Genomic DNA, 16,885 nt, shown 5'->3' with positions numbered 1-16,885 from the left:
TTTTGATGAACTCAATATTTTCAGTTTTTTTCTTCTTTTTCTAAGTTTCCTTACTATGACAAAAGGTAAATTTGCCTCTAAAGCTGCTTTCTGCTTTGATCATCAGAGACTGCATTGTTGAAAGACACAACTGTAGCTTTATCACTGCTTCACTGACTCCCTCCACGCTGCTCATGAAGCAACATAAACAAATTTGGAGCAAGAAGAATAGGAGATGCTCCAGTAGCACTTTCTGTCTGTTAAAAATTGCAGACAATGAAGTTCACTATAACAATCGTAATAGTAGGTGTCAGGACGATTCAGATTATCAGAAGTCTTCATAGAGCAAGCGACAAGTTCATAATTGACATTAATTATCAGTCCTTTCATTTTCCACAGTGCAAGGCATGCAATTGGACGTATGTTTGACATTTCAAAACCGACTAAAGTTTTTGGCTTTAAAATGGGAAAAAAAGCCTGCGAGACTTTTCATCAGATAGTGACTCAAGTAATTGCCGACTATTTTACCTTTATGAATCATCTACGGAAATTCTTCATCTGTGACAACATTGAGTCCACTTAAGTATTGCATATGTACTTTCTTTAATCTTTTTTCACAACTTGAGTCTTGATTTATGTTGAATTTTTCGTGCAAAGGTTTTTCTTTTTCTCCTTTGCTACTACTTCTGTTGCTATCATGAGCACTAAAAGTGACCAATTGTAAGCTACTTAATTTACTTGAATTGTTGTTAGAATTAAGTATGCAGTTTTATTTCGTACAGCGACAGCAAAATCGGAATTTATTCACACTTGGTGCATCCACAAAATTTGGCTTAAACTGAAATGGTTTATGCCTTGTTCCTGAGTAAATTAGTTGCAATGAGCCAAATGTTTTTTTTTTCCTCTCTTAATAGACTGATCAGGAATTTACCATTCATTACCTGCGGTTGCCTTTATTTAACTTTGGCATAAATACGATTTCACCATATTCATTTCAGATCATACTGCACAGGAGAGGATCCAAATGATACTGACATAATCAGCAACTTAAAACATGGTATTATTACATACTTCATCCTAATATAAAGGAGAATCGAACATCATATTATATACATATACACGCACATATATATATGGAATGAACCAGACCAGAAAGTAATAAAAATAACCAACAACAACTTGCATCGCTGCGACTCGAAGCATATGACTTGGCATCTGCAGACAGCGTTCAATTACACATACTAAACATATGCTCTTACAGTCTTAGGACTCCAGTCGTCGAATAAACAGAAACAGCAGCACAGGATTGGCATGATGTATATACATACCATATGCCACCCATTTATTTGCTTTCTAGATATAACTTTTCCCTATTACCGTTCCTATATATTGCACCCTTAATTACATTGCGGTCGGTAGCATCCTCCTCCTCCTCCTGGATATCCTCCATATCCACCGGGAGGACCATATGTGGTTTGAGCTAATTTCCTTCCTGTAACTAAAAAAGAGAAAGGAAAGAAAAAACACAAACAAACACCGTTTTTGGTTATTAAGAAATATTATACCGCTTTATATACTTCATAAGAGAGAAAAGGAAAAGAAAAAAACAAGACTTGCTACAAACAGGAAGCAGAAACAAACCTAGCTTATTAGTTTCTGGGAATTCAGTTTTTTCCGCAGAGAACACTTGATGAGAGGACATCACTAGCAAGATTGTAACAAAGAGGATTGATGCCTTAGAAAGAGCCATTACGTCCTGATCGATTATGTTGCTAGCTGAGCAAAGAGAGCAAAAGAGGTTGTGTGGAAGGTGTCTCTGATGAATAATCTTTATAGGGAAAAGGAGCCCCTACAACGAACATCAATTTACCATGGGTCAGTTATTTAGTTCAGTAGCGATAGATATAATCACTCAATATTACATGAATAATTATGTAATCATTAATTAAATAATTAGTATTGCTCTATTATTATTTAAATTATAAATACTTAAATGGAATAATTACTATTTAGTTTTTGTATTTTTTTTATATTATATTATTACTCCTAATATTTAAAAAATATATTTTTTTATATTTTATATTTTATAATTTTATACTAAACTCTTCCATCAAAAGTTCTGTTAAATAATCACTAATTCAGTTTGATTTTCTATTATTTATTTTTCGATTTTTTATGTAATATACAAATTGTCTCTTATAATTTTGACAAAATGAGTTTTTAATATAAAATTATAAAATAAAAATAAAAAAATATATTTTTAAATATTAAAAATAATTAATATAATATGAAAAAATATAGAAAAGAAACAGTAATTATTCTTATTTAAATCCATGAAATTTTAGTTGATTTTTTTAAAACATATATTTTATATTAAATTTGACTAATAATGAATTAAATACTAATAATGACAATTTAATAAATAATACAATTAGCAATATTATGATATAAGATTAAAAAATTTATTAATTTATTAATTAATATATCAATTATAAATATATATATATATATATATATATATATATATATATATATATATATATATGACAATTTAATCGTAATTTAATCCGCTTTTATTTATTTTTTCAATTCCGAGAGTTATCTTTAAAAAAATAGAATTTTTAAAAGTAGGATTGCGAAAACAATTTATAGAAATTATGAAACCACTGCCAGCACATGCCTGACATCACTTTCACCCTTCTCCTATCTTCCTACGCTGTAGTGCCTGATGGGTGAAGGAAATTGAAGCAGTTGGATTTTCAACTCTTTCGCAATTATTAAAGCATTTATATTCTTTATTTTAAAAAATATTTTTTTAATAAATACTATTTTTATTTGTAAAGATAGAAAATTCTTTTAGGATAATGCTCTTTTTATATTATTTTTATTTTATTTTATTCAATAAAATTAATATTTATTTTTAAATTAATATAGAAATTTATAATATATTAATTACAATAAAATAAATAGTAAATTTTATTTTCTAAATATAGAAATTCAAATTCATCGTTTATTTTATACTAGTTGCTTATTCATATTTTATTATTATTATTATTTTAATTATAAAATTAAATTGGTAAATATAATTTAATAAATTTTTAATATCTAACATTAATTTATAATATTTTAAGAAATAGTAGTAAATTAACTATTTTTAAATATTTTTTAATTTTTTTAAAATTTTAAAATTTTATTAGTACGATAATATAAAAATTATCTTAAATATATTAATTAATTAGTTTTAATGTTATATAAATTAATACTATCAAAATAATTGATATTATATTTTAAAAAGATTATTGTATAATTAAGAAATTATTTTATAATTAATATAACATTAAAAATATAAATTAAGATCTAGAATTAGAATTATTATCTAATTACAAAATTAATTTATTAGTTAATATAATATTAAAATATAATTATTATATTATTTTTTTAAATAGAGTTAATATTATTATATGATTAGTAAACTATTTATTAGTAGTTATAATATTAAAATATTATTTTTTAAAATTAAAATCAATATTTAATTAAAAATATAGTTTATTAATTAATAAAAAATATAAAATTACACATAAATTTAAATTTTATATGTCAAAAATAAATACATATATTAAAATAAATAAATAGATATATTAAAATAAAAAATTTAAATATTAAAATTTAAATATAAATATTAAGAAATTTAAGTTAATAATATTATTATATATATAAATATAAAAAATAAAAAATTATATTAAAAATTTATTTTATTAAATAACTATATATAAGATATACTTTAAGATACTCTTATCCTGAAATTTAAGTCAAAAACTGTCAATTACTCCAGCCTTTACTTCTGCACTCTGCCAGCTGAAAGTGTCAAGAAAAAGAAAGCAACTGATTGGAAAAGACTGATAGAAATATCCTGCAACTATAAAACTTATATAAATATCCTGCGGCTTTTTTTTTTTTTTTCTTTCAACCGTTAGATTATATATTAAAATTTTAATATCTCTGCATTTAAAATAAGTTATATGGTAAAACTATTTTATGTCTCAAATTTTATATATAAAGATTTCTTTATAGGTTATGTTACCACTTGAGACACATTATGTTTTTAATTTTATTTTATAAATATTAAGTTATTCACTCCAATAATATTTATATAATACCAATTATGTTTTAAAAGTTATATATATGATATCCACATGCTATAAATTGACATATTTTTATTTTTATTTTATATTCGTTGTTTGTTGCTTTATTAGAACAGTTATTGAGGTAGTTAGAGAATTATTATTTGAAAAGGTATGTATTGATTATAGAATTTACAAATATTTTGATCTTTTTCTTAAATAGTCAAATTATATATTAAGTTTGTCATTTATTTATTGTGTGGTGTGTGGTTGTTATTATTATTATTATTACAAATAATAATATTAAATAATTAAAGGTTTATTCTAAAATTATTTTTAATTTTTGTAAAAAGTAATAATATTTTAATATAATATTAAAAATACACTGCTTGTCACTCTATGACAGCTAGCACTCCTTTTTTTTTGTTTTTGTCTTTAATGCATGTGGTTGTAGCTAGACATGAGACATGGCAACATAAAGCAGTCACGTCTCTGTCAGTACAGGTGGGAAGAGAAGGGACCACATGCCTGACGTCACTTTCTATCCTGCATTTCTTTCTAAGACATTTCCACTTCATGTCCCTATTAAAATTTCCAACGTTGTATACGTCATTCACCACCTATCGTCTGCTGATAACAAGTCTAATTTGGACTGGTCCAAAATTAATTATTATTTATAAATTTAAATTAATTAGTTGTTTATATTAGAATAGAGTTATGAAATTTAAATAGCTTGTTCGTTTGCTTATTCTCCTGCCAGTATTTGATCCTTGTTAATGCTCTCAAGGACCTTAAACTCAAGCCCTTGGGAAATTGATTCAATTGTTCGAGACTGCCTTTCCCCTTTTGGACCAAATTCCTCGGAGTTCTTTCTTTTTCGTTAAACAAGCTTGCAGATTCGATAGCAAGAACAACTCCGAATGGCTCTATTCCCAGTTGTTGGGTGGCCATCCCGCCTCCTTTTTTTGTTGAACATTATCCTTGATGATATTAATACATTCTCTTTTAATTGATAAAGAAAAAACCTTGGTGCAAATTTGTGGGCTTAATTAATGTTTAAGAAATAATTTAACTCTAGTTGGTTGTCTTTTGGCTATTTGTTCATGCACGTATGCTTAAATTTGTATTTTAAAGTATGAAAAAATGAGACGCCGAGCATTTAAAATTATTAGAGATAAGTAAAATATATCTATAAATATATATTAAAATCCATTACTTTTTATTTTTTTTATATATTCATAATTTTATATTGAATAGATAGTTAAATCTAGTTTGAGCATAGTGTTACAACATATACCTAATTTTGTCATTTGTAATAAAAAAATATCAACCTTTTAATTTATAATTTAGAGCATTTCCAATACATATATATATATATATATATATATATATATATATATATATATATATCAAATTTTTAATTTTAAAAAGTTATATAATAAAATAACACTCTAATGTATTCTTTATTTTTTAAATATAAAGTAGAGAGTCAATTTATAGAAAGTCAAATTTTCACTCTCTATTTTATATTTAATAAATGCACTAAAAATTTCTATGCACTTATTTAGTTGATATTTTATAATTCTTATTTTCTATTTGGTAAAAAAAAAAAAAAAAAATTAAAACCATCAATGCTTAGAGCAACCCCAATAATAAGTTATCTATATATCTTTATTAGATTATAAATAATTGACTTTTTATTTTAATTTATTTTAAAATGCATGTGTATTCAACAATACTTTTTATTATACTTCACAATTAAATTTTTTTTATTAATAAAGCAAACAAAAAAAAAGCAATGAATGAGAATGCCACTCTTAAAAGAAAAAGTAAGAGAAATAAATAATAAAATATACTTAAAATGTACTTTTTCCCTTCTTAAATTTTAAAAGAGAGAACGTGACTTTTAAGTCATTTTAAGAGCATCTCCAATAGTGCTCTTTATTTTGAAAAGCATAACTTTTATAATAAAAAACATCTTAAGGAATATTCAAATATAAAAAATAAAATATTTTATTTAAGTCTAATTGACTCTTTACATTTTATTCTTTATTTTACTTTTATTTCCATAAGCATTAGTGATTTTAATTTCTCTTTTCTTTCCTTTTAATTTTTACCAATAGAAAAATAAGAATTACAAACATCAATCAATTAAGTATATAGAAACTTGTAGTGTATTTAGTGTATATAAAGTAGAGAATAAAGTTTGGCTCTCCATATGTATAGAGCCAAATCAACTCTATATTCTATACTTAACGAATAAAGAATACATTAGAGTGTTATTTTATAATTTTTTAAAATAAAAAAACATAAAGAGTGCATTGGAGATGCTATCAGAGCATCCCTAATAATATTTTTTATTTTAAAGAATATAATTTATATAATAAAGAGTATCTTAAGGAATATTTAAATATAAAAAGTATACTATTTTATTTAAGTCAAATGATTCTTTATATTTTATATTTTATTTTAATTTTCTCTCCAGAAACATTAATGATTTTAGTTTTTTTTTTAAAATTTTTACTAATAGAAAAATAAATATTGTGAATATCAAATAATCAAGTGCATAGAAATTTTTAGTGCATTTGTTAAATATAAAGTATAGAGTGAAATCTGGTTCTCCATATATAAAGAGCCAAATCAACTTTCTACTTTATATTTAAAGAATAAAGAGTTCATTAAAGTATTATTTTATAATATGACTCTTTAAAATCAAAAGTATACATTGAAAATGCTTTAAGGAAAAGAGAATAAATTAAGGAGTTTCTTGGAAGCTTAATTTCTACATATACTCTCTCTAATATAGAAGGAGTATGATTTAAGTGCATCTCCAAATAATTCTTTATATAAGTTAAACTCTTTATTATAAAGAGTCATTTAATAAAAAAAGACTCTAACACATTTATTATTTATTAAATATAAAGTAAAAAGTGAATTTGGCTAACTCTAGCCATGGCTAGTTCTGAACCGATCAAATCTGAAATCGTCTCGAACTGGAATAAAAATTGAAAGAGCTGACCCAATACTGGTTTAACATTTACTAGAACTAGAACCAGCAGTTACGGTTTCGAACAAATAGTAAAAGTATTTATTATATTATAATTTAATTTTATAATTTCAATTAAAAATAAAATTAACTTACTTTAAATATTAATAATAATACATATATTAATAATTATAATAGCATTAAAGATATTTCATGAATGAAAAATAAATAATGAATAAAAAGTTAATAATAAATAAATAAATAAATAAAGTTTATGAAAGAAAAGGAGATGAACAGGCGAAATGACTTCAACTTCGAATTACCCTTATTGTCTAAGAAGCCGAAGAATGTAGAAGCTTGAAACTTGAGCATGTGTATCTTCCATTAATATTGGTGAAATCTTTAGTCATTTGGATATTGAAAGTTTTAAATTTTTATCTAAGGAGGAGGATTACCTAAATTTTGTAGCCTTAATCCCATATGAATCTATTTGACCTCTTAATACACAAAAAGGAAAAAACAAATTGTCAGTAATTATAATCAGTGAAAGCTTATGTTAAAGTGAATCATTAAGGACAAGTTAAATGCCTAAAAGAATTAACTTAACTAAAGATTATGTGTTTTGAAAATTATGAAAATATGTGATCTCATAAGTGTTATAAATCAGCATCCATTGATTGAGTTAACATAACACAAATAGTTATATGGATGGTTATCTCTAATTAGAAAAATGCCAATAAGCATTTTATTCTAAATCTTCTATTAATGAAACCCACAAAATGTAGACATCAAACTTAAACAATATCTACTATAGCTTTCTTTATCTTTTGCAGCTTCGATAAGGATTCTCTCATGGTTAAACGATCATTTACAGAATCAGCTGCACAGGACAAACCAACTCTTATTACAGCTGCTATGAACTCTTCTCCTTTGCCTACCGAAATTCTTCTGCTACTACTTCCATTGCTATTTCTGCTACTATCACCATCAGTAAGATAAGAACTGGTGGATGTACTTTCTGAAGAAAAATGTTCATCATTCCTGAAAAGCCTTGGATCAGCAATCTCCGTGACATGATTCTCATTAACTTTGGTCGCAAAGTTATTCAGGTTTAAACCTTCTTGGAACATTTCATTAGTTGGTTTCTTTGCTATGAATAACTCTAGCAACAGGATCCCAAAACTGTACACATCTCCAGATGTTGAAGCACTGCCTCCCAGACCATACTCTGCAACAGATAACAAGCATATTAAATAGATGCCACTAATATAACATGTAGAATTATAGCAGGTTAGTTCTATGTCAAGTTAAGTTTGTACATATAACGTTACCTGGGGCTATGTAACCAATGGAGCCCTTCAGTCCTATTGTCCAGCTCCCATTCCCTGACGAATGTTGAGAAACAAACCTTGCCAATCCAAAATCAGCAACATGGGCTACCATATCATGGTCTAATAAAACATTTCCAGGTTTCAGATCACAATGAACTATCGGCGGCTCACAGTCATGGTGCAGGTAATCCATGGCAGAAGCAACGTCAATTGCAATATTCAATCTTTGCAATAACGTTAAGCATAACCCGTCTCCTCCATACAACCACTTATCTAAATTGCCGTGGGACATGAACTCCATAACCAAAGCTTTGAACTCTTCTCCTGTATGTTCAATGCTGGAACAAGAAGTGATAACCTTGACAAGGTTCCTGTGCCGTATATTCCTCAGAGTCTCACATTCTGCTTCAAAACTCCTGGCAGCTTTGCTTTTCTGTAAGTCGAGAACTTTTATAGCAAGAACATTTTCTCTGATGTCGGATTCATCTCCTAAGTTTCTAAAGATGCCTTTGTAAACAGACCCAAATCCACCCTTCCCTATCAAGTTTTTGGCTGAGAAATTGTCTGTAGCTAGCCTGATGTCAGAATAAGACATCATTGGAGGAAACCCCTTGGGCAAGCTTATTCCTTTTCCCTTTTTGTTTTTTTGCTTTTTTCTGGATATGAATGTGAATAAAAAGCAAAAAAAAATTACTAAGCAAGTGACAATAGCAACAGGAAGTATAACCTTTAGCAAAATATGCTTATTTTTTCTCTCTGCATTGCATCGAGGAAGTCCCAGATTTTCTGTAATTGTGTGATTACTATTGCAAAGCATGTTATTTCCTTTGAGACTATCATGGCCGAGGTTCAAGAAGACTCCACTTGTTGGAATTTGGCCTTCCAACTGATTGAAAGAAAAATTAAGCTTGACTAAGTACTGAAGTTCCGCCAGCTCTTCAGGGATTGCGCCAGTGAGACTATTAGAAGAGAGATCCAACGTCTCCAGCGATGCTAATTCTCCAATTGTGCTTGGGATGAAGCCTGTGAAGTTGTTTCCTGCCATGCTGAGTATTATCAAACTTGAACAGCTACCAATTGTTGAAGAAATATTTCCTGATAACTTGTTGCCAGAAACATTCATCAATTGGATCTGTTTCAGGTTACCAAATTCTGCGAGTAATGGACCGGATAAAGCGTTTTGTTGCAAATACAACTCGACCAAAGAAGAAAGCCCATAAATCTCCTTTGGTATGCTTCCACTAAGCCTGTTTGCAGCTAGGTTTAGTATGTTCAACCGTTTGCATGATCCAATACTAGTAGGTATTCTACCAAAGAACTGGTTTCCTCCTAGCAATAAATCAGATAGTTGCGTGAAATTGCCAAAAATATCTGGAATTTCTCCAGAGAGCATATTGTCAAATGCAGCAAAGTTTTGAAGTGTTTTAAGGCTAGCTAATGCTTCTGGTATCTCGCCAACAAAAGAATTTTGTTCAATTGATAGAGATATCAGTTCTTGAAAATTTTCAATTCCCTTGGGGAACCTACCAGTCAATGAATTGTCAGCAAAGCAAACATGCTGGAGATGGGTTGACAAGTTTGCAACAGAACTTGGAAATTGTCCAGTCAATGAGTTGGAATAGATCTTGAGAACTTTCAGCTGAGTACAGTTCCTAAGAGAATCAATTAGCTGGAGGTTTAACATTGTGGTAGAAGAAAGAAAATTACTGCCAAGATTTAACAAAACAAGATCGTTCATTTTCTCAAAGAGAGGAATAGGCCCTTGAAAACCATTGTTGGAGAGATCCAGACTTTGGATACGTGAGGCATTAAATAAAGAACTGGGTAACATTCCTTCAAACCTGTTTTGTGCCAAGAAAAGCTCCATGAGTTTTGGAAGAGCAGAACTCAGATCCACATCACTTGGCAGCTTTCCTGTAAGCTTATTATCTGTCACAGATAAGAAGAATAAAGAAGAAATGTTGTATATGGAGAGTGGAATCTCTCCACTAAGCTGGTTTTCTGACAGCTGAATGTCACGAAGATTTCGAAGACGACCAAGCTCACTTGGAATTTGTCCAGTGAGCTGGTTTCTTGCAAGGATAAGTTTCTCAAGAAAGGTTAGATTTCCAAGTGTTTCAGGGATAACACCAGTAAGGCGATTGAGAGCAAAATTAAGAGTTTCAAGTCTTTGCAGAGAACCCAATTCTGAAGGAATGTTACCAGTGAGGTTGTTTTGAACTAAGATGATCCATTTCAGGTTATGACACTGAGAAAGAAGAACTGGGATAGTGCTACTGATTTTATTCATGTAAAGAATAAGGTACTGAAGGCGAGAAAGACGACCAATATCAGATGGAATTTGGCCGTAAAACGAATTATTGGAAAGATCAAGCATATAGAGGGAACTAAGATTTGAGAGCTGAGAAGGTATAGGACCAAAAAGGCCGAGACTAGAAAGGTTAAGCGACCGGACTCGAGCTCCTTTTATGGAGCAAGAAACACCATACCAACTGCAGTGGGAGGTATTTTGAGTCCAACTACTAAGAGCGCTTTGTGGATCAGAGAGTGCATTTTTAAAAGACGCAAGTGCAGCTTTATCAGTGCTGGCACTGAGTCCCTGCACGCCGCTCATGAAACAACATAGAAAAATTTGGAAGAAGAAGAAGAGGAAAAGCAGCAGGAAACGGCGATGCTCCATTACCAGTTCCTTACTGTTAAAATTTCAGACAAATGAAGTTCACAGATTATAGTAATAAAAATGGTGACTACATTTTGGTTAATGAAGTAATAAATATAGTTGGTGCCAGGACAGTTCAGATTACCACAAGTCTTGGTAGATCAAACAACAACTTCATTGTTGGCATGAATTATTGGTCCTTTCACTTTCCACAGGACAAGGCATGCAAGTGGGAAAATAGACTTTGCATCAATTAGTTTTCATAGACTTTTCATCTATGGAAAATTTATTATCCGACGACAACGTTCAGTGTTAACTTAAAAAAGTGCAGCAACACTGAAATACTGAAGTCCCAGTTGTAGTGGTAAGAGCCAATGTTTTTGGAAAGTAGAGTTCTGACCCATCTCTTCGCTGAGTGCAATCCTGTAAATTAAACAAAAAAGGGCAGCTGTCGTTTTTAAAGGAAAATTACAAATTTGATATTTCAATTTTTTATTTTTTTTATTTTAGTATTTTAATTATTTTTTATTCAATTAAATATAAAAATATTCAATATAGTTTTTTTAGATTGTTTTACTAATTAAAATATTTACACGATTTATTTTAATCAATAAACTGCATTAAATACTAATTTTTAAAATAATAGCTAATTCTTCTTTTTTTTAATCTGTTTCCAGCATTATTTTTTTAAAGTTTTGTTTCTAGAAAAATTTAAAATATAGTAGAATTTTTTTTTCTCATTTATTCAAACAAAGAATCAGAAAAATCATAATAATTTTCTATTTTTTTTATTTTCTCACATTCACTTTAAGAAAATAAATATATTTTTTCACCTCAAAACAATAAGAAACGGGAGAAAGGAAAATATTAAATTTGTTAAAAAAAAAATCTTTAAAAATAAAGATGACAAATAAATTTTTTTTAGAAAATAATTAAAAAATCTTAGAAATAATCAAATATAATATCTTTACTCTTTAGTGCTAAAAACTGTTTAATAAAAATATAAAAAGAAAACAAAAAAAAAAAGAATTAAACAAGTAATGATAAATAAAAAGTAATTTGATTATTTCATGTATAAGTTGAATTGAATTATTATTTTAATATGTAAAATATATTATTATATAAATATTAACATATTTAAATATTCAATTGAATAAAAGAATAATTAAAAAATTAGAATAAAAAAATTGAAAAATCAAATCAATTTTTAGTTATCACATTTTTTAACAGGTGTCCACGAAAGGGCCATAACTTGGCATTAAACGGCAGAAAAGGCCATAGAGGTGCCTTTACTTATAGGGCGAGAGACTTTTCGTATTAGCGATTTATATATGTTCATCCAGTGACGGATTTAGTAGGGCTCCAAATGTCCCTACAGAATTTATGTATAGCAAAAGAGCCTTCTTATCTGTAATTATCTGCATTTTCCCCCATACTAAAACTTAGACATGGACAACTCGCCTGCTCGCCTATGAATGATGCTCTGATCGGAAGGAATCCGCCCCAAGGTGGGTACTAGCGGTTCAATTCCCTAGGGATCTTTTGGTCTGTTCAAAGAAAGTAGCATTGAGAAGACCAGGAATTCTATCTTCCTATATGGCAATAAGGGTCACGTTGGAATAAACGAAGCAGACCAAAATCCAAAAAGCGAGGCATTATCCCCTTTGTTTGGCTCGAGTCCAATATCATCTGTCAGGAAATGGAGTCATCTTTTATCGTTCGAAGAGAGAAAGTCATTGAAATCGCCAGCAATGAGCCACAGTTCAGAATGAGACATAGCTATGGTTTTTCTTGCTCTTAACAGTTTTGAATTGTTCCCATACTTCAAATCTATATGGATTGCTTAGTGACTTGGACCGCCTCAAAATTAATTATTGTTTATAAATTAAAATTATAGAATTATAATATTTTAAAAACTTGTTGATTTGTTTAACTTGGTGAAAACTTGTGGGCTTAATGTTTAAAAAAAATCTTAAAATTAGTAAATAAATGTAACATTTGTGCATATATTTAGCTTTAATTTTAAATTTCTTGTTATAATTTCTTTTAAAGGTTAATTACGCCTTTTAAAGTGTAGCATTTTATATAATTATTGCTAAAAAATATATATTGAATGATACTGGATTTAAATTCTTTTGCTATTTATATCAAACATTTTTGAGGAAAAGTTATAAAACAATTAAAAATATATATATTAAAAAGAAAAAGATTAAGAAAACTAACTGCCAAAACGAAAACTAGTATATTATAAAAGATATTTGGATCACGTAATGAAATAGATATTTCAATAATATAATTAATTAGCTAAGCTCTAATTTCAATTTTAATTGTAAAATAGCTTTCACATTCTTAAGTATTTTAGTGATCATTATGTAAAAAGAACATTTCTTAATCTGTAGTATATAAATTACAAAACCAAATAAACTATAGTTTTATTATCCACAAAGAAACAGCCAACGTTGATCTCACTTTTACATTAGAAAAACAAAAAGTAATCTGTTGATCCATCTTAGTGGTAGAATAAAACCATTTTAAGAATAAATTTCAACACCAATTCAAATAAAAATGAAATTTTTTCAAAAATATCTTAAAATCAATAAAAAAATATCATTTTTAGTGGGTTTATTTTTTTCTAAAAAATACTGTTTTTTTATTTTTAAAAAAAATACATTGTGGTTATTTTTCTGTTGTTTTTTTATTATTTTTGGTAAACCCTAAACCTGTATTTTAAAAAAAAAATTCAAAACTGTATTTTTAAAAAGAAAAAGTTAAAAACTATATTTTAAATATTCTCACACATTAAAAATGAAAAAAATTTACACAGTATTTTCTATAAAAAAAATTTAAAAAATATGAATATTTTTATTATTTTTTAATATTCTAAAAGTTAAATTAATAAATAAGAAAGTCGAAAGCAAAAGAAACCTTGAAAAGGAGGTTGTGCTACTTTAGAAGATGATGATCATTTTCTCAAACAAGCCTATAATCGTGAAGACACAGTATTTTCTTCGTTTAAGGAAAAGTTTTAACGCAAACAGTCGTTTAATTGAGAAGCATTTTGCTAGCTTTGAAGATAGATTGTGTTAAGACAGCGTTTTCGTTTACCTGGGATGTCTCTCTATAAACGAACCTTTTATGCTATTGGAGCTGTTTTTATTGGAAAAGCAATTCGCATTCGCTATTACATTAAATCAGCCAAGAAAGGCAAGTTTGCCCGAATTATAGTAAAAGTGGATTCAAGGCAGCCCCTTGTTTCTCAATTTAAATTGGATAAAAAAATTTGAGAAAATTGAATATAAGTGTTTCCTAATAAATTATATTATGAACCCGAATATATTTAATTATTTATCTGGTGTTCAAAACGCGGCTGATTCATTTAGATAAGGAAGTTAAATTTTAAAACACATGTTTCAATTCAAATATAATACTCTACCAGTATTGCTAACTATTTGCCTTTATGAATCATCTAGGAAAATTCTTCATCTTTGACAACTAATCGTTTTAACTTATGTTAAATTTTTCGTGCACAGGTTTTCTTTTTCTCCTTTGCTACTACTTCTGTTGCGATCATGAGCACTAAAAGTGACCAATTTTAAACTAGTTAATTTACTTGAATCGTTATTAGAATTAAGTATGCAGTTTTACTTCGTATGGCGACAGAAAAAATGGAATTCATTCACACTTGGTGCAATGCATCCACAAAATTTGGCTTAAACTGAAATGGTTTTGTGCTTGTTCCTGAGTTAGGATATATAGAAAAAATAGCAGATCAGAAACGAACCATTCCTACCAAGACTAAAGATTTATGATGTTCATTACCTGCGGTTGCCTTTATTTTAACTTTAGCATAAACATGATTTCATCTTATTCACTTTAGAGCATACTGAACATGAGAGAGTCCAAATGATACTGACATAATCAACAACTTAAAACATGGTTTTATTACATAACTTATCCTAATATTAAGGATGGAATGACCCGCACCAGAAAGTAATAAAAATAACCAACAACAACTTGCATCACTGCAACTCAAAGCAGACGATTTGGCATCTGCAGACAGCGTTCAATTACACATACTAAACATATGCTCTTACAATCCTAGGACTCCAGTCGTCGGACAACAGAAACAGCGGCAGAGAATTGGCCTGATGTATATATACACCATATGCGACCCATTTATTTGCTTTGTAGATATAACTTTTCTCTACCACTGTACCTATTTATTGACCCTTAACTACAGTACGGTGGGTAGCATCCTCCTCCTGGACTTCTTCCATATTGCTGATTAGGAGGAAAATTAGTGCTTTGAGCTAATTTCCTTCCTGTAACTGAAAAAGGAAAAACAAACAAACAAACACCGTTTTTGGTTATTAAAAAATATTATTACCGCTTTAGAAATAAGGGAAAAAAGGAAAAGAAAAAAAACAAGACTTGCTACAAACAGGAAGCAGAAACAAACCTAGCTTATTAGTTTCTGGGAATTCAGTTTTTTCCGCAGACAACACTTGATGAGAGGACATCACTAGCAAGATTGTAACAAAGAGCACCATTGATGCCTTAGAAAGAGCCATTACGTCCTGATCGATTATGTTGCTAGCAGAGCAAAGAGAGCAAAAGAGGTTGTGTGGAAGGTGTCTCTGATGAATAATCTTTATAGGGAAAAGGAGCCCCTACAACGAACATCAATTTACCATGGGTCAGTTATTTAGTTCAGTAGCGATAGATATAATCACTCAATATTACATGAATAATTATGTAATCATTAATTAAATAATTAGTATTGCTCTATTATTATTTAAATTATAAATACTTAAATGGAATAATTACTATTTAGTTTTTGTATTTTTTTTATATTATATTATTACTCCTAATATTTAAAAAATATATTTTTTTATATTTTATATTTTATAATTTTATACTAAACTCTTCCATCAAAAGTTCTGTTAAATAATCACTAATTCAGTTTGATTTTCTATTATTTATTTTTCGATTTTTTATGTAATATACAAATTGTCTCTTATAATTTTGACAAAATGAGTTTTTAATATAAAATTATAAAATAAAAATAAAAAAATATATTTTTAAATATTAAAAATAATTAATATAATATGAAAAAATATAGAAAAGAAACAGTAATTATTCTTATTTAAATCCATGAAATTTTAGTTGATTTTTTTAAAACATATATTTTATATTAAATTTGACTAATAATGAATTAAATACTAATAATGACAATTTAATAAATAATACAATTAGCAATATTATGATATAAGATTAAAAAATTTATTAATTTATTAATTAATATATCAATTATAAATATATATATATATATATATATATATATATATATATATATGACAATTTAATCGTAATTTAATCCGCTTTTATTTATTTTTTCAATTCCGAGAGTTATCTTTAAAAAATAGAATTTTTAAAAGTAGGATTGCGAAAACAATTTATAGAAATTATGAAACCACTGCCAGCACATGCCTGACATCACTTTCACCCTTCTCCTATCTTCCTACGCTGTAGTGCCTGATGGGTGAAGGAAATTGAAGCAGTTGGATTTTCAACTCTTTCGCAATTATTAAAGCATTTATATTCTTTATTTTAAAAAATATTTTTTTAATAAATACTATTTTTATTTGTAAAGATAGAAAATTCTTTTAGGATAATGCTCTTTTATATTATTTTTATTTTATTTTATTCAATAAAATTAATATTTATTTTTAAATTAATATAGAAATTTATAATATATTAATTACAATAAAAATAAATAGTAAATTAGTGTTACCAGTGAGGTTGTTTT

The 16,885-nt window shown here is 27.8% G+C and overlaps 1 protein-coding gene and 2 long non-coding RNA genes across 3 annotated transcripts; all 3 read right to left on the bottom strand.

Moving 5' to 3' along the window:
- Nucleotides 1-995: 995 nt before the first annotated feature.
- Nucleotides 996-1,932, bottom strand: LOC107261806. Its single transcript, XR_001535715.3, has 2 exons — nucleotides 1,621-1,932; nucleotides 996-1,477 (listed from the first exon to the last, which is right to left on the bottom strand). It is a non-coding gene; the product is annotated as an uncharacterized LOC107261806 (long non-coding RNA).
- A 5,808-nt stretch (nucleotides 1,933-7,740) lies between these two features.
- Nucleotides 7,741-11,361, bottom strand: LOC107261805 (putative receptor-like protein kinase At3g47110). The gene is made up of 2 exons (XM_015723572.3): nucleotides 8,418-11,361; nucleotides 7,741-8,314 (listed from the first exon to the last, which is right to left on the bottom strand). Exons 1-2 carry the CDS (start codon nucleotides 11,095-11,097, stop codon nucleotides 7,881-7,883), a joined length of 3,114 nt encoding a protein of 1,037 aa, XP_015579058.2. The 5' UTR covers nucleotides 11,098-11,361; the 3' UTR covers nucleotides 7,741-7,880.
- A 3,556-nt stretch (nucleotides 11,362-14,917) lies between these two features.
- Nucleotides 14,918-15,850, bottom strand: LOC8285096. Its single transcript, XR_001535711.3, has 2 exons — nucleotides 15,536-15,850; nucleotides 14,918-15,404 (listed from the first exon to the last, which is right to left on the bottom strand). It is a non-coding gene; the product is annotated as an uncharacterized LOC8285096 (long non-coding RNA).
- Between the last annotated feature and the right edge of the window lie 1,035 nt (nucleotides 15,851-16,885).

Source organism: Ricinus communis, chromosome 2, assembly GCF_019578655.1.
Source record: "Ricinus communis isolate WT05 ecotype wild-type chromosome 2, ASM1957865v1, whole genome shotgun sequence".
NCBI classification, from domain to species: domain Eukaryota; kingdom Viridiplantae; phylum Streptophyta; class Magnoliopsida; order Malpighiales; family Euphorbiaceae; genus Ricinus; species Ricinus communis.
This window is presented reverse-complemented; position numbering and strand designations above follow the sequence as displayed.

Coding starts and splice junctions, on each gene's coding strand:
- LOC107261805 (XM_015723572.3), bottom strand. CDS start 11,097: ATGGAGCATCGCCGTTTCCTGCTGCTTTTCCTCTTCTTCTTCTTCCAA. Junction 8,315..8,417: donor CATTGGTTACATAGCCCCAG/GTAACGTTATAT, acceptor TATCTGTTGCAG/AGTATGGTCTGGGAGGCAGT.